The following is a 26156-nucleotide window of genomic DNA, read 5'->3' as shown; positions in this document are numbered from 1 at the left end:
GAATTGGTAAAGGAGATTGATGGGAATCCGATGGACACAGGAGTCCTGTCCCACGTCGTTAATGTAAGATTTTCCCAATATAAAAATAAAAATATCTGGAAAATATATTATTTTCAAAAATAATTCATAATTAATTATCAACATTGTGACGCCCACGATAGCCGAACGGCTTAAGCGTCGGCTTATAGTGTCGTGGGTCCCAGGTTCGAATCATGGGTCTGGCAAATACACATAGGTACAGTAAAATTAAAACGATAAAGCAGTTTGTCGATTGTGTGCGTGAGAATACGTGTACGAAAGAATGAGTCGGTTTGTCGATGGACAGCGTGCCGATGTGGTATAGGAAGACCCAAAACGTTACTAGATATTTAATGTTTTTTGCGTATTAATTAATTAATTACACATTAATTACACATTAATCAATTAATTACAGCTGAATCAAAATTGAAGCGTCGAGTTTTAAATCCCCCTAAAACGATTTTAGATAGTTTTGATAAAAAATGAGAAAAAGTCATATCTTTTGAATGCGTAAACTTTATGTAGGTATTTATTATTTGATTTATACATTATAAAGTGTATTTTACATATTTAATATCTTTTACTCACTTTTTACATATTTTACAAAGATAATAAATTAAAAATCAAATGATTTTCATTTTAGGGGATTTTGAAACTTACCTACCATTTTAAGGGCTTTTGAAATTAACATGTATGATTTTAGGGTATTATGAAACTTGCATTATAGCAATGACGCATGAGGAAATTATTGCAAAAGGCGTTCTGTGATTATTTTTCTTGGAGAAAAAATAAATGTATTTTGTACAACTTAAAAAGTCGAAGTACTAAATTTAACAATATAATGAATTATATTTACGACATAGATTTTATTATCGTATACATATAGGTATTTATAATAAAAAAATATTACAATTAATAATAATAAAATAAGAACAGTAGGTGTTTATTATAAAAAAACTGAAAGATATCATCTTCGTTGAAAATGCTCAATTAGCGAAACCAGTTCTGATTATTTACAAATAGGTTACACATTTTTTAAAATCAGAAATGTTATAATAGCTTCAAAAAGAACTAACAGGGCAAAAACACAGTGAGCATTAACAAACAGTTGATGAAATTTAATATACCTAACATGTTTATTTTCGTATTATTACAAATTTAAATAACAATCAGGACAAATAAAATGTGGGTACAAATATAGAGTAAGCTATAAAAGAAAATATAATAATTAATAATAATTAATTAATACGCAAAACACATTAAGTCTCTAGTAACGTTTTGGGTCTTCCTATACCACATCGGCACGCTCAACATTGACAACCGAATCATTCTTTCGTTTTTACTGTACCTATTTATTGTTTTTCAATTTGTGTTTGAGTCAGAGTATGGACCTATTAGGTTGAGCAAGTGGCTAACATCCATTTCTCGTAAAAATAAAATTCTGTTAGATATTTTGAAGTTGAATATTTTGAGTTGCTATCACAGAACAGATTAATAAATATAATTCAGATTGGTTATACCCCATACACTACATTTTGAAGCAGGGTTTTGAATGTGTGAGTGTCCTTTGAAAATGTAACACATTATAGACGTGCAATAGTATGTGTTGCGACCTTCAAATACCTATACCAATATTGAATGAGCGTTAGTGCAGAAACCGAGAGCAGTTGTCAGAACGAAGGACAAGCTTAGAATGGCGTATTCTTGACACTTGACTTGACAAGTTCCCATATTCTTTTACATTCAAGATCAGTTGCCACACCAGCGCTCGAAATGGAAAAGTTTACGAACCGGAGCGCTCGAAAATTTTCTGAGGATATTCACATGGTTATCAAATTTTATGGGTATTTTATAAACATAATGTGCTAGATTTTTTGTTATATGGCATATCTAGCTCAGACGATCAAAATATTTTAACCACGAGACGGAGCGATAAATTTACAGATTCCACGAACCGGAACCGCGCTCCGGTGCGCTCCGGCCATTTTGAGCCCTGATCCACACCCGTTAGGTATTTCAGTTCCCATTAATTCTGTGTTCACTGGTTGCTATCTAAAATTCTGTTGTTTGAACCCAATCTTCAAACTCGGTTTAATTCAGAAATAACAAATTACTTGCAAACACGCTATAACTTAAATATTGATGTGTATTTTATTTCAAATAAACCTCTTTTATGGCTGATAAACTCAACCTTACTCTTGGTATCAAATGATAAAGTTGTTCGTAAACTTCGATGAAATTATAATCATCTCAAATCGGTGTTGTATGCGGATGGGTTAAAAATATAGGACGTCCATGAATATTCTAATAATTTAAAATTAGAATGTATAAAATCAGTAAGTACATTTTAAGGGAGTATGTGATGAATAAAAAAAACAGACGATTAGTAATTTAAATAAAACATTTATTTACTTACTTAAATCGATAATAATAATAATATTTTGAATTAAATACTTAAATAATTTGTGTTGTAATAATTATTATAATGTTATAAAAATAATTAACAATAGTTAATACTTTATACCTATTATTAATAGGAATACAACCTTTTCCATAATGGAAATAAATTATTTTGAAATTTCTACTTAATTATTCGTCGGTGTTTTGTAAAAAGGGCGAATCAACCATTTTGGCGAAATCGAGATTTTAATGAAAATACAATTTGTACCCCACTAGCTTTGTTGTGTAAAAACGGCGAATTTGTATCTCTACAGGAAAGTACTTAAAAACGGTAATCGACTAAAATTAAATTAAATAAAATTACGAATAAAAAGCGAATGTGACATATTAGAACTTTTAAAATATTATATAATAATGCCTATTATAATAAAAGTATTCTTTCTAAGCTTTATTGTAAACTTGTTAGCTATTTATAATCAGCTACAGGTAATAAACAAATAAATGTCAAAAGTTAAAAATCCTCCTCCTGTAAAATAGCATTTTGGTTAATTCGCCTTTTTTACAAAACACCGACGATTATTATGTAATTTATAGTTAACAAGATTTTCTCTTGAATTGTTTATATAATTACAGATACATTTATATCAGTCCAACTTTTATTTAAATAGTATGATATACTCATTATCATGGTGGTTCAGATTTGCCATCTTTTTATGTTAAATATACCTATATAATTTATTATGTTAAAAAAATACAAAGCTGTGTAAGCCGGCTCACACATTTAAACTCGCCCGTCTGCCGCACAGCCCTAAATCAACCATTCTAGGAACGTCGCACAGATGTTGCATATTATAAAGACCGCGCACATAGGCGCCTAGCAACAGTCGCGCGTAACCTCTCGAAACGGTATAGGAATGACCAATTGGTAGCGTGTGCGTATGCGTCCTGGCGGCTTCGACTCGCAGCCCGAGATGCATGCGATTTGTTGCTAGCAGCACTAATTGTTTTAGAACGGCGGTCCCCAACCTTTTGGACCTCGCGGACCAATAAACTCAAAATCTTGAATCCCGCGGACTACCACCATGTATTTTTTCCACACTTGGTAAAAATTCGATATTTCAATATAATGATAAAAGGATTATAATACATACACTTATTAACACAGATATTCATTACGAATAATGCAAAATAAAAAAACATTTTAAATTTCATTTTATTAAAAAAGAATCAATACAATTATTAAATTAATATGAATTCTACGTCGACATAGAGGTGCATAAAAGATTAATTACATGTAACAGAAAGATAATCAGTGTGACCTTTGTTGCTGCTTGTTTGAAACAAGCTATTGGATTATTGGTTCCAATGACGTTAATCGGTACTCATTTTTAACAGAAAGCCAAAAATATGATCTTGATACCGACGAGTGGAATTTAATTTTGAGACCATCGTCGGATGATAGATCAATTACGCTTTCTTTATCTTTTATGTCCAAATTATAATTATCTATTTTCGCCGTAAGTGGATCTATTATCCACGTATTTCTGTGTCTGGGATCCTCTTCCTTTGGATAATAAAGACAGAAAGAGTCAGTGAGAGACTGTACGAAAATTGAAAATATATTCAAATTACTCTGCGGACCACCAAAATTTTCTCACAGACCAATGGTGGTCCGCGGATCACCGATTGGGGACCGCTGTTTTAGATTAACGATGACGTATTTAGATATTATATGGAGGTAAGTATTTATTTTTACTTTCGATGGACTTGAACCTTTTGAGTCTCTAGCTTCTTAAATAACCACAAATTTTAAATTGATGTATTCTCAAATGATGAAACAGCTAAAGATGTATTACTTGTAGGCACTTACATTATATCCTACTAACAAAACAGTGAGTGAGGTATCTGGATAATTTGTTTCGGTAGGTAGGTACTTGTTAAATACCCAGGTTATTAAAATATACACTCGACTCTTGCATCTGCACTGTGGTAAAAATAAGGTAAAACCTACAACTAACTAGGTGACGATAGGTTCTTTTAGGTTTCTATTTGTTTTTTTATCTTACAAATGACCACGTGGCTGCGAAAACTGCATACTACAGCACATGCGGGTAATGACAACTCGTATTATATTATTACTAAAGAGGTTCTCTTGAAACCTATTCACAATGCGTCGGGCTAATTGACGAGTGCCGTTTTTTGTTTTATTTAAAATTTATGATTTGTCATTATTTTTATGTCTATGGGTAAATATATTTTTCATTTATGTCAACATTGTGATCCTTCTGCTGACGCCTGTAGTAATTGGGGTAATTTTCTTCACGTAAGCCTCCAAAAAGTCAAGGTCAGTTCCCCATACTTCTACATTCTTCCTGTGTTTTTTAATTACCTGAAAAAACATATTTAATTAATTGAATATAACTATAATAATTATTATTGTAACATAAAAATTCTCGTTTTATACTCTGCCAATATATTATTTTAAATGCAGGCACGGCCGACTGGTTTTTATTTAAATTTGTAAGGGCCCGATGTAAAGAATGTCACCTTTATGTTAAACTAACTAGTTGAGACTGTTGAGAGATTAGCAAAAACATCATCTAAACGTGGCAACGTCGCTTAATGTAATTATTATAAGTGTTGTCATTTTTTGAATAAGATTACCCGCTGATTAATAAAATATTTTTTAATTGTCATGCAATAATGGTAAGTATAAATAAATATGAAAACTACACAATATTAATTGAGGATAAGCATTATTTTTATTTACTATTTATTGAAATGACAACACGCTCTCCTTATAATTATTGTATTCACAAATTCTTCTTCGATTAAATGCTTGTAAAATAAACCGTTTCAATACCGGCAAAAAAAAAAAAAAAAAACGCTCCCACACCGGCATGATTTCAGAAAAATCTTTCATTCCTATTTGGTTACTGTTTGGGTAAGTGTGCCGCAGAGGTGGACATGAGATTTTACAACTTTTTTAGACCAAACCAAACCTAACCTAACCTAATCTAACCTACCTCAACCTAATAATACCTCATATAATCTTAGTTTGTGATAATGGTTTATCAAAATGAATGAAAATTTCAAATTTTCAATTAACGATTATTGGATCGAAAAGCCGATGCGCCGACAGAAAAAGGTATTTATTATAACTGTCTACATGGAATAAACTGTTTTCATAAAAAAAAATATAAAAGCTCGTGTCCACCTCTGCGGCACAATTACCACTGTTTGCATATTTACCTATATTATCGGAACAAAATGTATTGTTCTTTGTCCAAAGCTATATTTTACTATTTCTGTTTACAAGACATAATTATTTGACAGCCGCTATCAGTTTGTTCCAATGCTTCACCGCCAACGTTGCCACCCATTCGTCATTATACCTAACATTGAAGTTAATGGTCCCACCAAAGCAAAACTGCCCCGCACCCCACCCAGCTTTAATCGGGTGTATCACGGGATCCTACGCTTGAGTGTACGGCATCAGTATTTTTTATGACTGGGGATATCTCAAGAGCAGTTACCCAAAAACTTGGGTCGCAATGCACTCAAGCGCGCTTTGACTGAATTTACGCGACTTAAGTTAAAAGTGCCCATGGGAAAGAGGAGCACATATAGATAAATTAAAAAAAATAGTAAATAAAAAAACCTATTACAAAACTGTCGAACAATTTAAACAGATCTTCTCTTCACCGTATGACGCCGCAAATTTTCTAAATGCAACAAAATTGGCCATTGTGGCGACCAGGTCGGACGATCCAACAGCTAGTTGAAGTTGAGCCCACATGAGTAGCTCGTCTTTTTCCGTACACATTTTAGGACAATGATTAATTTTGTGCGGTTCAAAAAAAAACAATTATTTTAGGTAAGTCAGTAAAAAAGCCATTGGGATTAGTTATCATGTGAAAGTAACTCACATATAATATTTTATTGATGATATATTTAGGGATTGCAATACCGAATGAAAATACCAATTCCGGTATTTCGGTATTTCCTATTCAATACCGGTATTCGTGAAATATATGAAAAAAATAGAAGTATCTACCAATTAATATAAATATATACTTATATCTATTTAAAACATTAATATTTCATAGAAAAAATATCTAAATAAGTACCTACATCAGGGCTCGAAATGGACCGGAATGCACCGGAGCGCCGTTCCGGTTCGTAAAATCCCCAATATTATCGCTCCGTCTCGTGGACATATAAAATTGACAGTGAGCTAGATTTGCCATTTAATGTAAAAATCTAAAAGTTTGTCCACACTGGTAACCTTATTAAATATCAAGATAATTATCAAAACTTGTTTGACCAACAATTAATTTAATCGTAATTTAATGAGTTTGCCAGCAACTTGTTGCCAAGGTAGACACGGCATAACACACTTATTTTTATAGAATACACAAGCAATTAGATAACTATCTTAACATTTTCATAAAATATTGAGCGCTCCGGTTCGTAAAATATTCCATTTCGAGCGCTGACCTATGTACATATAATATGTAAACCTTTAAAAATAGGTGAGGTAAGATATTGTGGATATGTTGATGTTTACAAATACTTGGTACCTAGTTGAATGATTGGCATTTTCTTCTTCGAATGATTTTTCAATAAATTTATTTAAGTTCTCTGAAATGTGTATGTGCCCCACTGACAATTCCACGTAATGTTTTATTAGAGTATTGCACTTTTTACACTTACCTATACGTCGAATGGCAATGGAAGTAAACCAGACATTGCGTAACTCGACAAAAATTTACAGTTCTGTTAAACCTTTTATGTTAGTTAATACATTTTGTTTCCACTTTCAATATTGAATATATCGGTATTGTCTGATTTTTAAAACCGGTATTTCGGTATCGAAAAATACTGGGGTATCGGTTTTGAAATACCGGTATTGCAATCCCTAGATATATTCCCTTTCAAGAATGAGACATTGGTCGCGTGATCGAGTTGACATGTAAGTTAAGTACTAATTGGTTGATATTATGAACTGAGCGTATTAATTTTTAAAATAATGTAAGCAGTGAAATTACACGGGGTCTACATAACATTATATAATATTGGATTCCGATTGCTTCTTACCTCAAATCCATCTTTCCCGTTTGCAAGGTACGACTGCATGACTAATCTGTAAGAGGTGTCAGGGTCGATTGGTGAATACTTTGGTACAGTGCAGTTACTGCACCGGATGTCAGCTGATATCAGCCTGTTACCGACTGGATTTGAAATATTGTATACCACTTGGAATCCTGGAAAATTAGTAACATTTTACAACGTTTTTCTTAGCTCGTATTCTTATTTATCTGGTAAAAATCTTGCAATCGATTTTTAACTAACTTCCCGACTAGTTAGACATTTTAAACTTATTTATATTTAATCAGAACACGATGCCAATGCATTTTTTTAATACTTTTAGCAATCTTTAAGTAGAATTAAATTCATTTTCAGTTAATTCTGTTTTGTATGACAAGTTATTTCGACACCATTATTGGTTGCTAGGGGTCTGGGGTCCTAGCAACTAAATTAATAATATATACGTGCGTTACTATGGAAATCAATATGACATATCAAGTACAAAGTTGTTTGATCGTTTAAACTAGTCAAGTCAAGTTTGTATGGTTAAACAGAATTTAAAAACGTTGTATATAAAAAGTTCTTTTTATCTTGTAATTATCTAATTGAGGTGAGGTTTTTCGTCTTACGACAGAATTGGTTTTTTTCGCAACTTTTCAGTACAAAATCGTTATTTGAAAAAAAAAATCAATAGATTTTGATTTCTTTTATTTTGTTAACTATCAATTCATGGATGAACTGCATTGTATTGTTGTTTGATTTAATAAAACGCAATTTTTTGTAGTACTTATTCCACTAACTTTTAATCAATAAATTAGGACCGGGTTCGTCCGCCCCAGAGGGAGTTGAAAAGTACTTATTGATTATAAGTGGAATAAGTACTACAAAAAAAATGCGTTTTATTAAATCAAACAATAGATTTTGAAGTTGAAGTTGACGATTATAGTTAGAACAATAAACTTTATAGATATAAATAATATACATATATTGCAACACACATATCCGGATCGGATAGACCGGAGTTGTGTTCCAGTGCACTCCGGTCCACTTCGAGTGCTGCATGTAAATATAATATCATGTAAAAACCAGCAACCTCGAGGAACCCCATTAGCGAATCGCTGTTCTAAAGGTAGTTACATAATATCGTCACTGTTCTGGCAGAATACACTAATTCGAAAAAATGTCATATTGAGTTAGTACCAAAATGTTCCTTATTTCAAACTTTACCGTCTGGAAACCTTCTTAATAAATAAACAGTCTTTATTTTAAAGTCATACTTTTTATGATTACTTAATAAACTCACATGATAGACCATTATTTCAAACATATTAACAACTTCAAAGTCAAATTACTCAAAACTAGTATTCTCCAGTTAGTGTGTTCTGCCAGAACAGAGACGATATGTAAATAAGTAAAATCTGGATGATTGTGAAAAACCGTGATGATAGTAAACGCATCTTGAATCGATATGAGGATAGGTTAAAAAATCTCTCTCACCTGACACTTGCAGCATATTAGATCCAACAAATTCTGTTTCACTCCATGATTTTGAAACGGAAAATTCAAACGCTTCCAAAATATATTTCCCCAACAGCTCCAACGTAACAAGATAATTGTTGAACGGTTGGATCATAACTATATCTTCATATGTAATGGCTGAAACAAAAAAACTAATATATAATGGGATAATGATCCTGCAACAAAAAAAACTAAATATCTTCGTTGTGACCTTTCCTTGAATGGCAAGTTGGGGAATGCTGTACTTTTGTCCTCTCATAAGGTGGCCAGCATAGCTGTATTAAATAAAAAGAGGGGCAAGGAATCGGATTTCTCATACAACTAAATGATGCAGGCCAACAATAGCTTACAACTTACGAGAAATAGCGACGAATTACTTTGGTCGTTATAACGTACCCATATAATATAATGTTAACGTGGAAATTTTGCCGCAACTTGATCCAGCCTGCCTCACCATAATTTTTCACCAGCTGCTTCACCATACTTTCATATAACCTGCCTAGGTGGCTAAGGTACTGTAGTCAGTGACGTCCAAAGACAAAATGCCGCCCCTAGCTAGTGACAAAATGCCGCCATATTTTTTTTATACATTACTTTTTATCATCCTTTCATGACTCAAATATCTAAGAAATGTGTTGTATGGATACATTACTAACAAGACATGGTTATACCACTAAAATTCCATTTCTGCTTCAATCAATGACATATTAAATGGACAACTCACTTCATACCGGCACGCACGAGAAATTGTGCATGAAAGTCATTCACAGATGTATAGGATATGTATGCGATACAAGCTTCGAGAATTTATAGTAATATAACCTTTATTGTAATGGCGTATTAGTGTCATGACTCATTGCGTTAGAAACAGATTCTCGGTTACTTACGACTTCTCGGAGATTAGACGCAACATCTACTTTTTTACCACGTTTTTCTTAGCTCGAATTCTTGTTTGTCAGGTGGTTGTTTATCCAGTACAAATCTTGCAATCGATTTTTAACTAACTTCCCGACTAGCTAGACATTTGAAACTTTTAGAATATATGCCACTATGAACACGATGCCAATGCATTCTTTTAATACTTTTAGCCATCTTTAAGTAGAATTGAATTCGAGAACTGAGTTAATTCTGGTTTGTATGAAAATTTATTTCGGAAGGAATCCGTAATCCAATCCACTATTATTGGTTGCTAAGAGGGTGGTCCTAGCAACTAAATTATTAATATATACGTGCGTTACTATGGAAATCAAAATTATATTTCAGTATTCTATATTTGTTTGTTTGTTGCAAAATAACAAAAAATGATTTTTTGACAATTGCCTTATTTGTCCTAATTTATTAATACATAGAATTGTCAAGTTTATATGATTCAACAGAAAATTTTAAAACGTGGTATATAAAAAGTTCTTTTTATCTTGTAATTATTATTTATTTAGGTCAGCCAATAGGATCAATCACAGAGAATATGTATAATTATAATATTGAATAAAATAATATGTGCTGGGCCCAATAATAGGCGGAAACAGAAAGCATAAAAGCTTGTAGGTACCTACTGCCTGTTCGATTATTTTTATTCTCGACCGATACAGTTAGTTTTATTTTCTGCCGATCGATGTTACTATAGTGTCCAAGAAACGTGTTACCATTGCGTTGTTTTAAGAATTTGGTATATCGTAAGATTAAATAAAATCTCTTAACTATTTCAAAAACAGTGACAAAACAAAAGTGTTTCATTATAGCTATCGTAATAAACGTTGAATTAACGAAATTCAAAATTCGAAATACAAGTTTGTCAATGTGATATTAATTGAGCGTGAAGTATCAAGTAGTGATCCAGTTCTACATAATTATGAATAACGTTACCATAAAATAGTATCATTGATAAAAATAGATGTGGGATTAAATCCCGTTCGGTCCAAGTTTAAAAAAGGTTTTTTTCTCTATTAGGTATGTTTCTGAGGCCGTTACAACTTATATGACTGTAATAGTAGTATTTTAAACATAACTTACGTCCTATTTCGAGATTTGCTCTGATTCCTCCTTGGTTTATAAAACCTGCAGCGACATAGTTCCAGTGACCTCGCATCGGTTTAGTATCCACCATCTAGAATATAGTATCATTAAATTAATTAAAATAAATCGAAGCCCTCATCAAGCCCATGTTGACCTATGTATCGGAATGCTAAGTCAAAATTGAATCTCTTTAAAAGGTAGATATTAAGAAAGGTATTCGGAATATGTGGAAGGTATATCTACAAATAATCAGGGCTCGAAATGACCGGAGCGCCGTTCCTGTTCGTGAAATTGGTAAAATTATCGCCGCGTCTCGTGGAAAAATTAATTTGACCGTCTGAGTTAGATATGCCATATAACTGAAGATATTTACATAGTTATAAATTTTATATGTATTTCATATAAATAAGTGTGTTAGATTTTCTATTATATGGCGGTTCCATGACAAAACAGAACAACGATAAATATAACTATGACCTTTCAGGAAAAATATAAATTGAATATTGAAATTATCCTATCTCTATTATGTTAATAGATTTTTAATAGCACAGATTTTCAATACGCCATAATAAATCAAATTATATACAGTGTTGCCATACAGTATATACAGTGTTGCCGGCAAGCTTAAGATACCTCATCTTAATCAATATAATATGTTCAAAATGATTGGGTGACTAGGTATAACGAAATAATGACTTAACCTAACCCAACCTAAATAGATTCCACAAAAATTTATGTTTAATTTTTCCCTGTTTTGTCATGTTCTGTTTTGTCCGGTTACCGTTTTGTAACATTTTCATTTCTAGCACTGAACGATCTTGAACGATGTCAGTTGTAAAACGCTTCTACTCCAGTGTTTATTATTTAAGTTTGTCGTATTACTCGTATCCATGCGAGAAGATGTGCCTAAACTTTTATGAACTTTCTAAATGGAAACAGAGCGCTCAATAATTATTTTTCTAATTTTATGTATATAATACAATGAATTATATATAAAATAAAATGAATTTTATTGCTTTATAAATAGTTCACGAACCGGAGTGCAATATTTATTTTTTAAACAAAACAGAGCGATAACCTCAAGAATTTTACGAACCTGAACTGTGCTCCGGTGAGCTCCGGTCATTTTGAGCCCTGATACCACCGATAGGATCAGATTATACGTCTGTGGAACCGCAGTATAAATTAAAGAGACTCATAAGTCATATTCATCAGGGGATGTATACAAGCTTTGGAAAAGTAATAAAATACGTACAGCATCCACAAAGCTATCAGTGATCATATTTCCAATGTTACATTCTCCAAATAAGCATTCTTGTTTAATTAGCGCCACTTTCGAATAGCCGATTGATTTGTTTCCTTTCAAATCAACCAAGTCCTTAAATGGCTGCATCAGGCTCAACATTTTTGGGTCTGAAACGTAATACATTATTAAAACCAAATTACCAAGTGTATCAAGCCGTCTTGAGTAGAGCTTATGATTCAAGAATAAAATTGTCGAATTCGAGAATATGTATTTCATTCTTGGGGATTAGAGATTGGTATATTGATTTCTTGAGATGTCGGTAATTATTGAGGTATTATATTTTTCAAAATCAGTCAAAGCATTTTGTTAAGCTTTTCATGCCTGAAACCAAAGTCAAGAGATTTTGTTATGTATTCCTGGTAAAAAATCTTACAAGAAAATTTACAGTCAACGCATCTAGACCTGAGAATAGTATATATGTGTTGCTAGATTTCAAAATCAGTTTCAAGTCCATAATGGATGAATAGAAGAAAAACAGCTTTTTGTTTTCCCAAGTACATAGTCAAAAGGGTGGAAGTTTATATTATTTCGATTATAAAACATTTAAAATTAATAAGATCCCCATTTCGATAATGCAAAAATGTTAGAGAGCAGTAGTTCTCCAACAATTCACAAAAAAGTAAAAAATATCCAAAGGTGGACTTGGCTGAATTTGAAATCAAGCAACACATATATCGTTTGAAAACAACAGCAACAAAACAAATATTATCGTCAGCAGAAAATATACGTTGGATAGATGATAATATGGAGATTAAAAAACCGAATGGACGTTGCCAATTAGCCTAGAACAGAGAGTTTTGTAAACGTCTAAATACTGAATGTTATAAAAATATTATATCATACCACATTTCTGGATTTACGTAAAGTTTTTGATAATTTACCTTGTACAATAGAATTATCCAAATAAATCGGCTGGCCTTCCCAGCTTTGAATTTTTCCCCGCGAATCAAACTTGATGATCATGTTTCCCAAGAATTTTGTGAATGCAGATGCCTGAACTATTAAAATCTGTAATTATAAAGATTGTATTACACGATACTGTATTATTTGATACTTTGGTTAATTCTGTGTGCCCTACACTCATTTTATTGACAGGATGTGACTCGTTCTGGAGACTATTGACTGACGAATAGTGGACAGTGGCTGTTGAAGGACCCAAAATATCGAGAAATAAAGAAGATAGCAGTGGATGATGATAATCAGCGCCATCTTTAGATTAGTGCATATCTTTTTGCACAAGCAACCTGTCCACTGTTCACAGTGACGTCCCGTGGGGGTAGGCATATTGAGCGTCGCTTGGGGGCGGCAGTTACTTGATGGGCGGCAAGTCGAGGAGAATCATTTAGAAATAGCTACGAAAATATCTTTCCAATAAAAAAATCAGCTCACTAGTTGGATTTGTTTGAAACCAACTTATTAATTAACATAAAAGATTTAACAGGACTGTAATTTTTATGTCGCGTTCGCGATGTATAGTTTACTTCCGTTGCCCTTCGACGTCCATGGTGACAATAAACGACATGTGCACAGATGATACAAAATACTGTATAAAAAAATAGGGCGACATTTTGGCGCTGCCCAGGGGCGGCATTTTGTCTAGGGACGTCACTGACTGTTCAGCTGTCAAAATCAGATCCCAGATTGCTTGACATATTGATTCGCCCTTTCTCGTTTCAAATTGAATTATAAAAAAATCTCAAATCAAATATATTAACTAGGCGTCAGTATGAGCACTCTATAGAACAATGACAGGCAATAACAGGTCACCCATAGACAACGGGAGGGGCGGAAAAGGTAGGACCAGTCGTGAATAGTCCTTCACACAAATACCGATAGTAATATCGATTTCCAAAAAATATGTAGCATTGATCTATACATTACATTTGTGGAATGTGTGTTAATGCTAGTGTATTATGTATCATGAAACTCATCTATCCAAATCAAACCATTCCCTGTGTGAAGACGACACACGTGTCAGTATGGGCACTCTATAGAACAATGACAGGTCATCCATAGTCTCATAGACAACAACGGGAGGGGCGGAAAAGGTAGGACCAGTCGCTGTGAATGTATCGGCTTTCTACTTGAGTCGGCAATGTGATAACCCAAATAAAATGAAAAATAGATATTTTAAAAAATGTCCACCAAGAAGACTTGTCACAGAGGAAAACAATAGATAGTAAAAATATAACACACCTAAAGTATTATGTAATTGCCATGATAACAGGTGAAAGCAGAAAACAACATTTATTACGTCAGTTTACCACTAGCAGGCATGGTGTGAATATTAAACAAAGGATGGATAAATTTAAATCAATGCATATAAAACATGGTAAATTATGTAAAGCAGCAGAGAATGAAGCAAATTAAATTAATTGGCACAAAAAAGGTAAATGAAGTGTAGATTTGAGAATTGAATGGGTGACGCTATATCCGACAGGGAATGGAGGAAGTCTGATAAAACAAGAAGAAGAAATGAAAAAATGATTAAATCGTACCTTCGTTGATGCATCAGCATCCACAACTACTGGATAGTCTTCAACTGGTTTTTCTCCGTTGGGAGGAATTCCAGTATAGAGTAAACTGTGACTATGTCCACCCACTATTATGTCAACATCTGTCCCAACTCCCTTTGCAATTATCCTAAAATATACAGACAATCACATGATGTATTTATTATTTTTCAATTGGCTGATTCCGACGATGATCTTGATCGTCTTACGATGAGGTTTACGAAAAACGGATGCTAAAGCTAAATCACACCGGCAGATTCTCTCACCGATCGTCTTAACCGATCGGCCTCGATTATGAAATGTCACTTTGAATCTTTCACTGTCGTAGACAAAGTAGAATAATTTTCATACATAACTACTTAAGGCAGCTGGGTCGACGATTACAATATCATTAATCATCGACCCGACTGTCACTGATTATAGATAGCGTTATGTGCCAAAAATAGGAATTTTTATTTTTTAGCAAAGATCGGGACGGCAATCAGGGAGAACAATTGGCTTGAGAATCTTCCGGTGTAATTTGAGCATTACTCACTCGCTCGACTTACTATATTATATCCATCCTTTAGTCTCAAAACACACTTTGAACGTTGGAACTATGACCCACCTAATAAAGACAATATATTTAAGTCATCCGACAATAGTGACAATGGAGATATTATATGAATAGTCAACTGGCAGGATTTGTGAATTATTATCACGTGATATTCTTGAATCGGAAAATGTTGTCTAATTTCTTCATTTCACACTCTAAGAAACTTTCATTAATTAGAGAATCCACAATTAAATTCTTGTTATAATTGCAAGTTGTTGAGGGAAACTCCTAAAGTCTACAGCGTACAAGAAGTTTGTAGTTAATATTAAATATTATAGACGTTTTCTGGGTTCACCAAAGACCTTCATCAGGATGTGGTACCGTTGATTGATAATAAGAGTGTATGAATACTAACTTATCTACATCTAGACCACAGTGTGACAGCACGATGATAATGTCCACGCCCTGTTTTGTCAGGTTTGCAGCTTCATTCTTCACCGCTTGGATTTCATCGGTGAATTTTAACTTCTCCGTTTGGGCTATTTCCTGAAATAAATAAAATAAAGACCAACCCTTACTAAATGTTTTTAAACTTATTAGAAACTTTTAGCTTTTACTTATTTCATGAAACATTTTGAGTTCCGCCAGTCTTTTTGTGTCTTCACCTGTTGGTGATATTTAGTGGTCTTCCATGTTACCGGAATCCAGTTGGCTTGAAGAAGAGCAAACTAAGTTAAGATTCTCTTATGGCATCCGTAGAACATGGCCATTCCGGGTATCCATGGCCATGGTAGTAATATGACTAGAGAAAGAACGCTTTACACCGTCTGAGGCATGGCCCCCATAAGTGTGGCTGACAGCATGGGCGCCGGCAGCGTGGTGCAAGGTGGTGCAAGTGCACCACCTTTAGTTCAAATTATTTTTTAGATAACGATTGTGTAATATATAAATATAATATTATTATTTATTGGAGCAGGTTCTACACATAAAACATCAAAACAAAAATCATTTTAAGAGTACAAAAATCAAATTTAATTAAAACATGTTTGATTTTAATTACTACCGTTATAGTAATGTCTAAGTAAGTGAATGTTGAAGGGACAGGGGACTATGGGGTAGCTGCAAATTATAAACTGCGACGTCTACGCAAAATATCGAACATTTGGTGGAATATGAATATGAGCTTTCTTACATGCACTACCTTACACAAACTCCTAGCAGCGCCTATGGCTGACAAGGCTCTAGTCTGGTGGCCCGGGTTTAGGAGGGGGGAGGTTAGAGTGGCGGGTCAACCAGTTAAGTGAGATAAACACACACCGCAAATTTGCTCCAATAGCTCTAAAAGTCGCCTGCGACGGTATTTTACGAATAGAATTTTATTTTATAATTAATTTTAATATGTTTCCTGTCTAATAAAATGACTATTTATCCAATATGGCGAGGGGTCGTATGTTACTTGACTATGACAAAAGGGGGTCGCGATCAATGCTTCATGATATGATGCCGGGTGCCGACAATAATTATTATTCTAGTGGATTTATTTAAAAATACTAAAAATACGCGGAATAACCTTTATTTTACAATTCATCCTGGAGTTCCCGGAATACAATTTGGGTAACACTACTGTAGAACATTACTCTGCCCTTAACTTTAGCAATAGGTTGGGGGGCTCGCTTCAGGATGTGGAGGCCATGGTCTGAGGATTTTTTTGTTTTCGATAAACGCTTGCGCCTGTCAGTCAGCTAATCAGCTCCTTCATGTTATTCTCTAGTTCTAGCCGACCAATCAATACAGTCAATCAGTGAAGCTATTTTCACAGTGGGCATATATGGCAAGTCATAGACACATTAGCCTTTATTTCCTGTAAAGAATTCACAATAAATAAAACAATACAACTTACGTTAGTGAATTGTAAGATAACCCCAATAATTCCAATTTTTCTATTGTTCCTTTCGATGACCAAACTGCTCTGATAGGTCCCTTGAATTGTTGGCTCCAAAGTGTCGTCGATGTTGCAGACCAGCATTTTTGGCTTCAAGGCTTTGATATAAGGAACCACCCCAGCTATCCCATCGTCGAATTCGTGGTTTCCTAACGTCTGAAAATATAATTTACTAGTATAGAAATTTTGATTGTGAAGTATTTTTCAACCAAATTTGATTCCAACTACTTTCATACTCACCGACCGATATCCAATCTTACATCAGCATACAAGAAATCTGGGATTCAAATACCAAGGTTTCAATTAATAACGTATATTAGCATGTGTGGCCAGAACACTAATACGGCTAACACCCACGATGGCCGCGCGGCTTAAGCGTCAGCCTGTAGGGTCCTGGGTCCCAGGATCGAATCCTGGGACTGGCAAGTACACCCGATCCTCTTTTTGTGCCGTTTACCGTGTAAAAAAAGAAAAGGTGCCCATACAAAAATGGTTCCATTACTAAAATCAACTCAAAATACGAAATTCTTGAACTCAAAAATAAATTGAATTTATTTATTATTTTTAAATAAAAATATGTATAGGTACATTAAAATACATAGTTATCGATTTAAATTAAATTTAGCATAGAGAAATATATTCATTCAGTGTCGCTACTTGACAATAAACGTGCCCGTTTACTGCTGTTTTTCGCTGGCGAAAAATCACTCATCGCTGGAAATACTTAATGACGCTGACGCTGAAGCACGCAGCGCGTCTCTCGTATCGAACCTGAAGTGACTGACTAGTGGCACTATGTATGTACGTATGTATGCTGGGCGGCATCCAGTGATAACATATGTATGCACCAGTGGCGTGCCGTCTATTGCAACGCAATTTTTCTATAAATATGTACATGCATACGTATTTTTATTCTTTTTCGTTTTTTTAAACCGTGTTAAAGCAAAAAAATCAGTGTAAATAAAAAATATTCGGTACTTTTTTTTAACCGTGTTATTTCGAAAGCGTGCAAAAAGAGGATCGGGTGTACGCATATTGTTTTTCAATTCGTGTATGAGTCAGAGTATGGACTTAATAGGTTGAGCAAGTGGCTGACATCCACTTCTCGTAAAAACAAAATATGTTAATACAAAAACTTCCACTCTGTGGAGGCCCATAATATAATATTATTGGGATCGGACAGTAGATGAAAAAGAAAACCTCTTACGTGAGCATCCAGTGGCAGCATGTTCATGAAATACTGCGTGGCATTCCATTTGAAGAGATTATACCAGAGCGTACCCTGGAAACTGTCGCCAGCGTTCAGCACCACAGATTCTGGCCTTCGTTTCTTCAGCTCCATGATCTTAGTGTAGAGTCGTGGGAAGCCACCAATGCATGGCGCTTTCTTTGATTCACACATCGTCGATGATGGACTGGTCTCTTCGAATCTGCAATAAAAACAATATTTAAATAAATTAATATGACTAATAAAAATATAAATACTAATTTATTATGGGGATATTTAATTTGAATACATTTAGATTCCATAGATCCATATGAAATATACAATGTACTTAAATTTACATTGAAATTCAAACGATATTTGCTTGAATTTCGTATATGTTTAGTATAGGGAACTCCGAAATAATGGGAACTGAAATACTTAACGGGTAAGGATTAGCAGGTAACCGATCTCGAGTAAGGAATAGTCCGGGATAAACTTAAACACGTATCAAGAATACGTCGAATACTGACAACTGCTCTCGGTTTATGCATCGACGCTCATTTAATATTGGTGTATTACACACACTATTGCACGTGCATAATGCGTGTTTCATTTTCATAGGACACAAACACATTTTGCATCAAAATGTAGCGTATGGAATATAGCTTATCGGAATTTTATTCATTATCTGTTCTGTGGTTAAGTCAGTGACGTCCCTAGACAAAATGCCGCTCCTAGGCAGCGCCAAAATGCCGCCCCATTTTTTATACAGTATTTTTTATCATCCTTTCACGACCCCAATATTTAATAAATGTGTTGTATGGATACATTACCAACAAAATATATAACACTAAATCCAATTCAAATGCCATATCTACTTCAATAAACAATATTGCGAGTCTACGGTTTCAGATACATTTAAAAATACACCTAACAACTTTCAAAATTCGGAAGTGACATGAGTGAAATATTTGGATCAATTACGATTAAATATGTACCTACTTATAATTTGCAAATCTGCACGTGTCATTGCTGGTCATCAAGGACGTGACGTAAAAGGACAACGAGAGTGAACTAGACATCGCGAACCCGACAATAAATTAATGTTTTGTTAAACCTTTTATGTTAATTAATACTTTTTGTTTCCAACCAGTGAGCTGAATTGTTTAATGAAATGATATTTTCGTTATTAGGTACTAAGTTTAGGTACATATCTCTATATACATAGTATTCCTAAAGATTCTTCCCGATTTGCCGCCCTTCAAGTACCTGCCGCCCCAAAGCGACGCTCAATCTGCCTACCCCCACGGGACGTCACTGGGTTAAGTCATCATCATCAGGGGCGCGACAACCCGGTGTGGGTCCTGGCCTCCTCCAACAGCTCCCTCCACCTGTCCCTATCCAGTGTGGCCGCTTTCCAATTTGGTTTCTGTGGTTAAGTAGGTATTACTAAATTATTTTGAAATCTATCTTTTACGTTTCTCAATTCGTCAACCCTTCAATCTCCCAATTCAGCATTGTTTCACTACATCAAACCTCCAAACTCCTTACTTTCGCTATATATTTACAATAAAATAATAAAGGTAACTAAAATTGGATTGAATTGATTTGATAAAATTGACACGGCTTGACCAGGCTGCTATAATTAGTCCAAAATTAGTATTTAACGATTTGATCTTGTTAAAATACTTTATTGGATTCATATTAGACAACAATTATTGTATATTCAGGTATTTAACATACATAACTTAACAATATGAGGTCTGAAACAAGAGTTTCGTTATATTGGCTAGATCAGGGTTTCCCAAACTATATTCCGCGGAACAGCAGTGTTCCGCCGAACCTGAATAGGTGTTCCGCGACCATTTGGAAAGGTTTTATACACTGCAACACATTTAAAGATCTTCTACTAGATAGAAGTAAAATTAAAATAATTAAAGAATCTACTTCATATTGAAAGGCGAGTGATGATCACTCTCCACTGATGTTTATGATGTCAAGTATCTGGATAGGTCATGGCTCGCACAAGGGAAGGGGGCTGACAGACCTCTAGCCTGGGGGCCTGGGTTAACGGGGGGGCAGTCGTGAGAGATCGACCAGCCAAGTGAGATAAACACACATCACAAACATGCACTAATAGTAAAAAAATGTAGCCTGCGGCGCTGTTTCACTTCAGGCATACTAATTTTTAATAATATGTGGTTTTACATTACTTACAATTTTTGATTATTGTCGATATTTGACATGTCCATAATTGTGCATATCTTCATAAAACTGGGTGTAAAAAAATCGCGAAAAATATCTATAATTTTACCTCGAACACCATTTGGAATATGCAACTGTAGATAGTCACATTGCCTTTAATCCTAGCGATAAGTAGTGGGCCCGCAAAGATCCTAGCCTGGGGGCCCGCTTCGGGATGTACAGGCGGAGGACCATCTTTTGATGAAAGATGGGGTATATTATTTTTAACTGACCGGCTGACAAGTCTTGTTAGTTTAACGACAGTTGCCAAAATTGGCAGAACGGTTAGCTGCGTTAATAAATAACCTGCAAAATAAACTAAGTGTTCCGTTTAAATTTCCGGGTTTGCGAAGTGTTCCATTGCAGAAAAAGTTTGGGAAACCCTGGGTTAGATGCTAAATATATATGTTATATACTGAATAAAAAATATTAATTGTTGTACTTACGATATTGTACTTATCCTAAGTTCGATAAGTATAGAATAGACCCACTGATGGGCATCCCGCCTAGTAATAATATAATGTCATATTATATTATAATAATATAACTATTAACATAATAATTTAATTATATAAACATATTAAGTAGTGTCAAAAAGTAGCTTTTCATTGTTTCCCGAGCAACAAAAAAAGTCAAATTACCTAATAGGTACAGTTTTTATTAAAATTATCTTTGTTACCTGTTTTAATTTACGTACTTATATTAAAGTTAATCTATGGGTTTATAAGAGCTCTATCGTGCCATAAACAATCTGTCATTGTCTTGAAATGAGGAAATAGGTACTTATCTCGACTGTCACAATTTTAAGAATAGCGCAGTCTTGACGAAACGGTACGATTCTCGTGAATTTATTGTCACTTGTTTAAATGCAATCGACATCGTATTTTATCTACTCCGGTAAGTAAGTATCTACTCAAATTAATTATCATTTAAAATTACGGTATGTACCTACTGATCAGTGGCGAAGGGTGGAGGTAAACTGTAGAGATTCAACATCAAAAGTGCACACTGAACTTTGTCAGTCAAACGTATTTTTTTTCATTGAACTAAGCCATAATGTATAGATTTTGATTCTAATGGATTTAAGTTTTGTACTATTCCATTTGAGTCGTTTTTATCGTTTTTCTTCGGCATCTAGTGCCTGAAAATGGCGAAACCCGAGTCGCAAAAACCGACTCAAATAGAATAGTACAAAACTTAAATCCATTAAAATTTAAATTCAAATTCCATCAAATACGTTCGGTCGATAGTGTTAATTTAATAGTATAGATAGTGGTTGTGAGTTTTTAAAATGCAATTAAACCTTGCCTAATTCAAGCAATAGTAGATAATAGTCAAAAAATATTCTTCTATAAAATAATATCTAAAATTATATCATTAACCCATACAAAAATTTAGATATTTTATTGATAGAAGAATATTTTTTATCGGTTATGGCTTAGATTAGGCAGGGCTTAATGAATTAAAAAAAACTAACCAATACCAACTGCAATTTGTTTTCTTAATTCAACGAAAATAAATAAGATGACTGAAAACGTGTGCACTATTTTTGTCGTATCGCCATAGCATACTTAAACTATTATGGTTTGGTTTAGGTATGGTTTAATTGAATTTTATAAAATAACCAGCACCATCTGCAAATTGTATTATTCTTTTCTTTTTCTTCTTTCCTAATAGGATCACACGTAGAGGCTTGTATTAATAGAAGAGGTTTGTATTAACAGATTTTGTTTTTTACGAGAAATGGATGTCAGCCACTTGCTCAACCTATTAGGTCCATACCCTGACAGACACAAGTTGGTAAACAATATGTGTATTTGCCAGACTCAAGATTCGAACCTGGGATCCACGGCGTTATAGTCTAACGCTTAAGCCGCGCGGCCACCGTGGGTGTCAAATAAGTTCAATGAAATCAAATAAGTATGACTGACAAAGATTAGTATGCACTATTTATGTCGAATTTTAACAGCCTACCTCCACCCCTCGCCACTGGTACTGACACAAGAGGCTAATATTACCTGTTCGAAAGATAAGAATTATGGGTAACCGAATAAAATACTACACACTGTCAAACTTTACGGTACATAATAAAAATGAATCGGAGTTTATTGTCGTTTTTAGTGATTGATAAGACAATTGATAATCATTGAAATGTTTTTGAGAGTTTTTCCAGTCGCGTTAATGTAATAAAATAATAAATTAAATAAATAAATATCAAGTCTTCAACGTCACAGCGTGTTGACAAATTATTATCATAGCTGATAGTTTATCTCTGGCACTATTGAGATGAATTAAAAGCTTTCTTTTCCGTCTTTCCTCTTCTGCTCTTCGACAGCTTTGTCAAAGGTTTAGCCATTTTAATATCAACACAACTCCACGCGATATCAAACACATACTGAATTACGAGCGCGGGAATGTAATAGTGGTGAAATGAAATGCGGTGGGGAGGTTTTAGTTCCAGAAACAACCGTGGTGTGTTGACGTAGAAGACTTGATAATATAAAAGTCGCACTGTACCTTTCATGGAAATAATCCTGGCTAATTGCATTAACAATTTATTTATTTATAACCGATCTATATACTTAAATAGTTTAGTACTGTTATGATCTCTTCATATTATTTGCCTCATTGATGAGGATTGTAATCACTGAAATTATATACGTCGCTGACAATTTCCTTCTATCTGAAGCGACACTACGCTGATCTCGATGCATCAGTAGCGAAGGATACAGGTAGGCTGTTAAGATCCACCATACATAGTGCATATTTAACTTTGTTAGTCATACATATTTGTTTTTATTGAACTAAGACTATAATTTACAGAGGGTGTTAGTTAGTTTTTAAAATCCAATTAAACCCTGTCCAAACCAAACCATAACAGTTTTGGTATATTTTGGGCGATACGACAAAATTGGGCACACTTTTTCTTTCGTACTTATTAGTTTTCGTTAGATTAAGAATACATATTACACAATATACATTTAGTTGGTTCGTTTTTTTTAAATTCATTAAACCAAACTATAATAATAAGTATATAAAAAAATTCTATCTTTAAAATATCCGAAGTTATGTATGATTTAATTGCATAATTTTAGATATTTTATAGGCAGACAAGTATTTTTTGACCATTTTTTATTATGGCTTGGTTTTAGCATGGTTAAATTGAATTTTAAAAACTAATCAACACCGTGTGTAAACTGTAGTCTTATTTCAATGAAAACAAATACGTATGACTGACAAAGTTAAGTGTGCACTATTTATGGCTGATCCTAATAGCTTACCTCCATCCTTCGCCACTGCGATGTATTCATTGTGCATTCAGTCACTATCTCAGTGACGTCCCGTGGGGTAGGCAGATTGAGCATTGCTTGGGGGCGGACTCGAATGGCGGCAAATCGATGAGAATCATTTGGTATATATAATAGCTTCCTAAACGTAATAATAACGAACATATCTTTCAATTAAAAAAATCACCTCATTGGTTGGAAACAAAATGTATTAATTAACATAAAAGGTGTAACAGGACTTCTTACTTTTAATTCTACTTCTGACTTAATTCCTTAAGACAGCAAATTTGTGTATCGCAAAAATAACATGTAAGAAGCTACTAACTGTATTACCACTTTCAAAAAATCACTTTTCGGGAAAAAAATATTTATAAATTTAATTTTATATGTTTTATATTTTGTAAGTAATGTATCATCTATATTCTATACAACACATTTCATAGATATTGGAGTCATGAAAAGATGATAAAAAATACTGTATAAAAAATGGGGCGGCATTTTGTCTAGGAACGTCGCTGACTATCTTAACATTTTTATTATTATGCATAAGTATTTTATCTACAAATAGCTAAAATTAAACGTTTATATACATGATAATTAAGTGTGGTATCTATGATTTAAGGTCATTCAGGAACTGCGAGATCAACACGGCAACGGGAGTGTTAATGATGATGATCCACCAGTCAGCGCTCGAAATGGAAAATTTTACGAACCGGAGCGCTCGATAATTTTACGAAAATATGAACATGTGTTATCTAATTTTATGTGTATTTTCTAAAAAAGTGTGTTAGATTTTTTATTGCATGGCCTGTCTAGCTCAGATGGTCAAATTATTTTTTCACGAGACGGAGCGATAATTTTGGGGATTTTATGAACCGGAACGACGCTCTGGTGCACTCCAATCCATTTCGAACCTGATCCACCTGAAAGGCGCAAGCCCTTGCGACCGCCTCTCTTCAACGCCACCAGTGACGATTCTCTATATTACCTACTATGAGCCCGAAAAATAAGAAAGAGACAGACCCTGTCAATTACGGAGTCTATTTATTCAGTACATATCTACTTCGACGCAAACTTTTCATATTTCGCTTGACACGAAATACTTTTTAATATTTAACAGCTGCATAACAATATTATTTTAATTATAATAAAAACAAAAAGTATACTTATTATCTGTAATATTGTGTCTTTTGTATCAGTTGGCGATGATCCATTGATGCGGACAAAACCGGGTTTAATTATTATCAAGATAATGGAGTTAATACTATATACTATGTACTCGTAATATTGTGTTACACCTATTTTATTTACAACAATGTCTTTCGATCAAGAACTGATAGTTAACACATTGATTGAACTTGCGTTTACGTGGTACAACTCCATTATGATGGCTTTGAAACAAAGCTATTTTTTAATATTTGAAGACATCCCCCGACAGTGACGTCCCGTGGGGGTAGGCAGATTGAGCGTCGCTTGGGAGCGGCAGTTACTCGAAGGGCGGCAAATCGAGGAGAATCATTTGGAATATATAGAAATAGCTACATAAACTTAGTAATAACGAAAATATCTTTCCAATAAAAAAATCAGTTCACTAGTTTTATCGGGTTTGCGATATCTAGTTTACTTCCATTGCCCTTCGACGTCCTTGGTGACCAGAAACGACACGTGCAGATTTGCGAATAATTAGTCAGATATTTTCTTAGTAATGTATTCATACGACACATTTCTTAGATATTGGACTCATGAAAGGATGATAAAAATACTGTATAAAAAATGAGGCGGCATTTTGGCGCTAGCTAGGGGCGGCATTTTATCTAGGGACGTCACTGTCCCCCGATAAGGGGTATATATATAATACATGATGTCAAAAAGTGATTTTATTGACGAAAACGGGTCTATATAGCATTGCTCACGTTATTGGAAAGTTTTATTATTTTATCTGCTACAGTTTTTGAGATATTAGCAATACTAAAATGCTTACCGTAGAAGAGGTCTATAAGATTATTTTATTATAAAAAAATTGTCTATTAGAAAGAGTGCTTTCATGAACATAATTATTAGCACCAATGACATTAATATAGA

The 26156-nt window shown here is 34.0% G+C and overlaps 1 protein-coding gene across 1 annotated transcript in view; it reads right to left on the bottom strand.

The window, feature by feature from the left end:
• Window positions 1-2493: 2493 nt before the first annotated feature.
• The window catches only part of LOC147069484 (apyrase-like), a 48609-nt gene continuing 24946 nt past the window's right edge, over window positions 2494-26156 (bottom strand). The window contains exons 2-11 of the mRNA XM_085950104.1: window positions 18544-18766; window positions 17295-17492; window positions 15810-15940; window positions 14845-14989; window positions 13228-13354; window positions 12296-12453; window positions 11038-11131; window positions 9007-9165; window positions 7519-7685; window positions 2494-4807 (exon numbers count right to left, since the gene is read on the bottom strand). Of these exons, the coding sequence (XP_085806230.1) occupies window positions 4682-4807; window positions 7519-7685; window positions 9007-9165; window positions 11038-11131; window positions 12296-12453; window positions 13228-13354; window positions 14845-14989; window positions 15810-15940; window positions 17295-17492; window positions 18544-18766 (1528 nt within the window). The 3' untranslated portion in view covers window positions 2494-4681. The remainder of the gene's footprint in view (window positions 4808-7518; window positions 7686-9006; window positions 9166-11037; window positions 11132-12295; window positions 12454-13227; window positions 13355-14844; window positions 14990-15809; window positions 15941-17294; window positions 17493-18543; window positions 18767-26156) is intronic.

The sequence above is a fragment of the Rhyacophila brunnea genome, unplaced genomic scaffold (genome assembly GCF_057557595.1).
Source record: "Rhyacophila brunnea isolate RB1 unplaced genomic scaffold, BYU_Rbru_1.0 scaffold_23, whole genome shotgun sequence".
Taxonomy (NCBI): Eukaryota; Metazoa; Arthropoda; class Insecta; order Trichoptera; family Rhyacophilidae; genus Rhyacophila; species Rhyacophila brunnea.
Note: the sequence above shows the minus strand (reverse complement) of the source record. Positions and strands in the feature narration are given on the sequence as shown.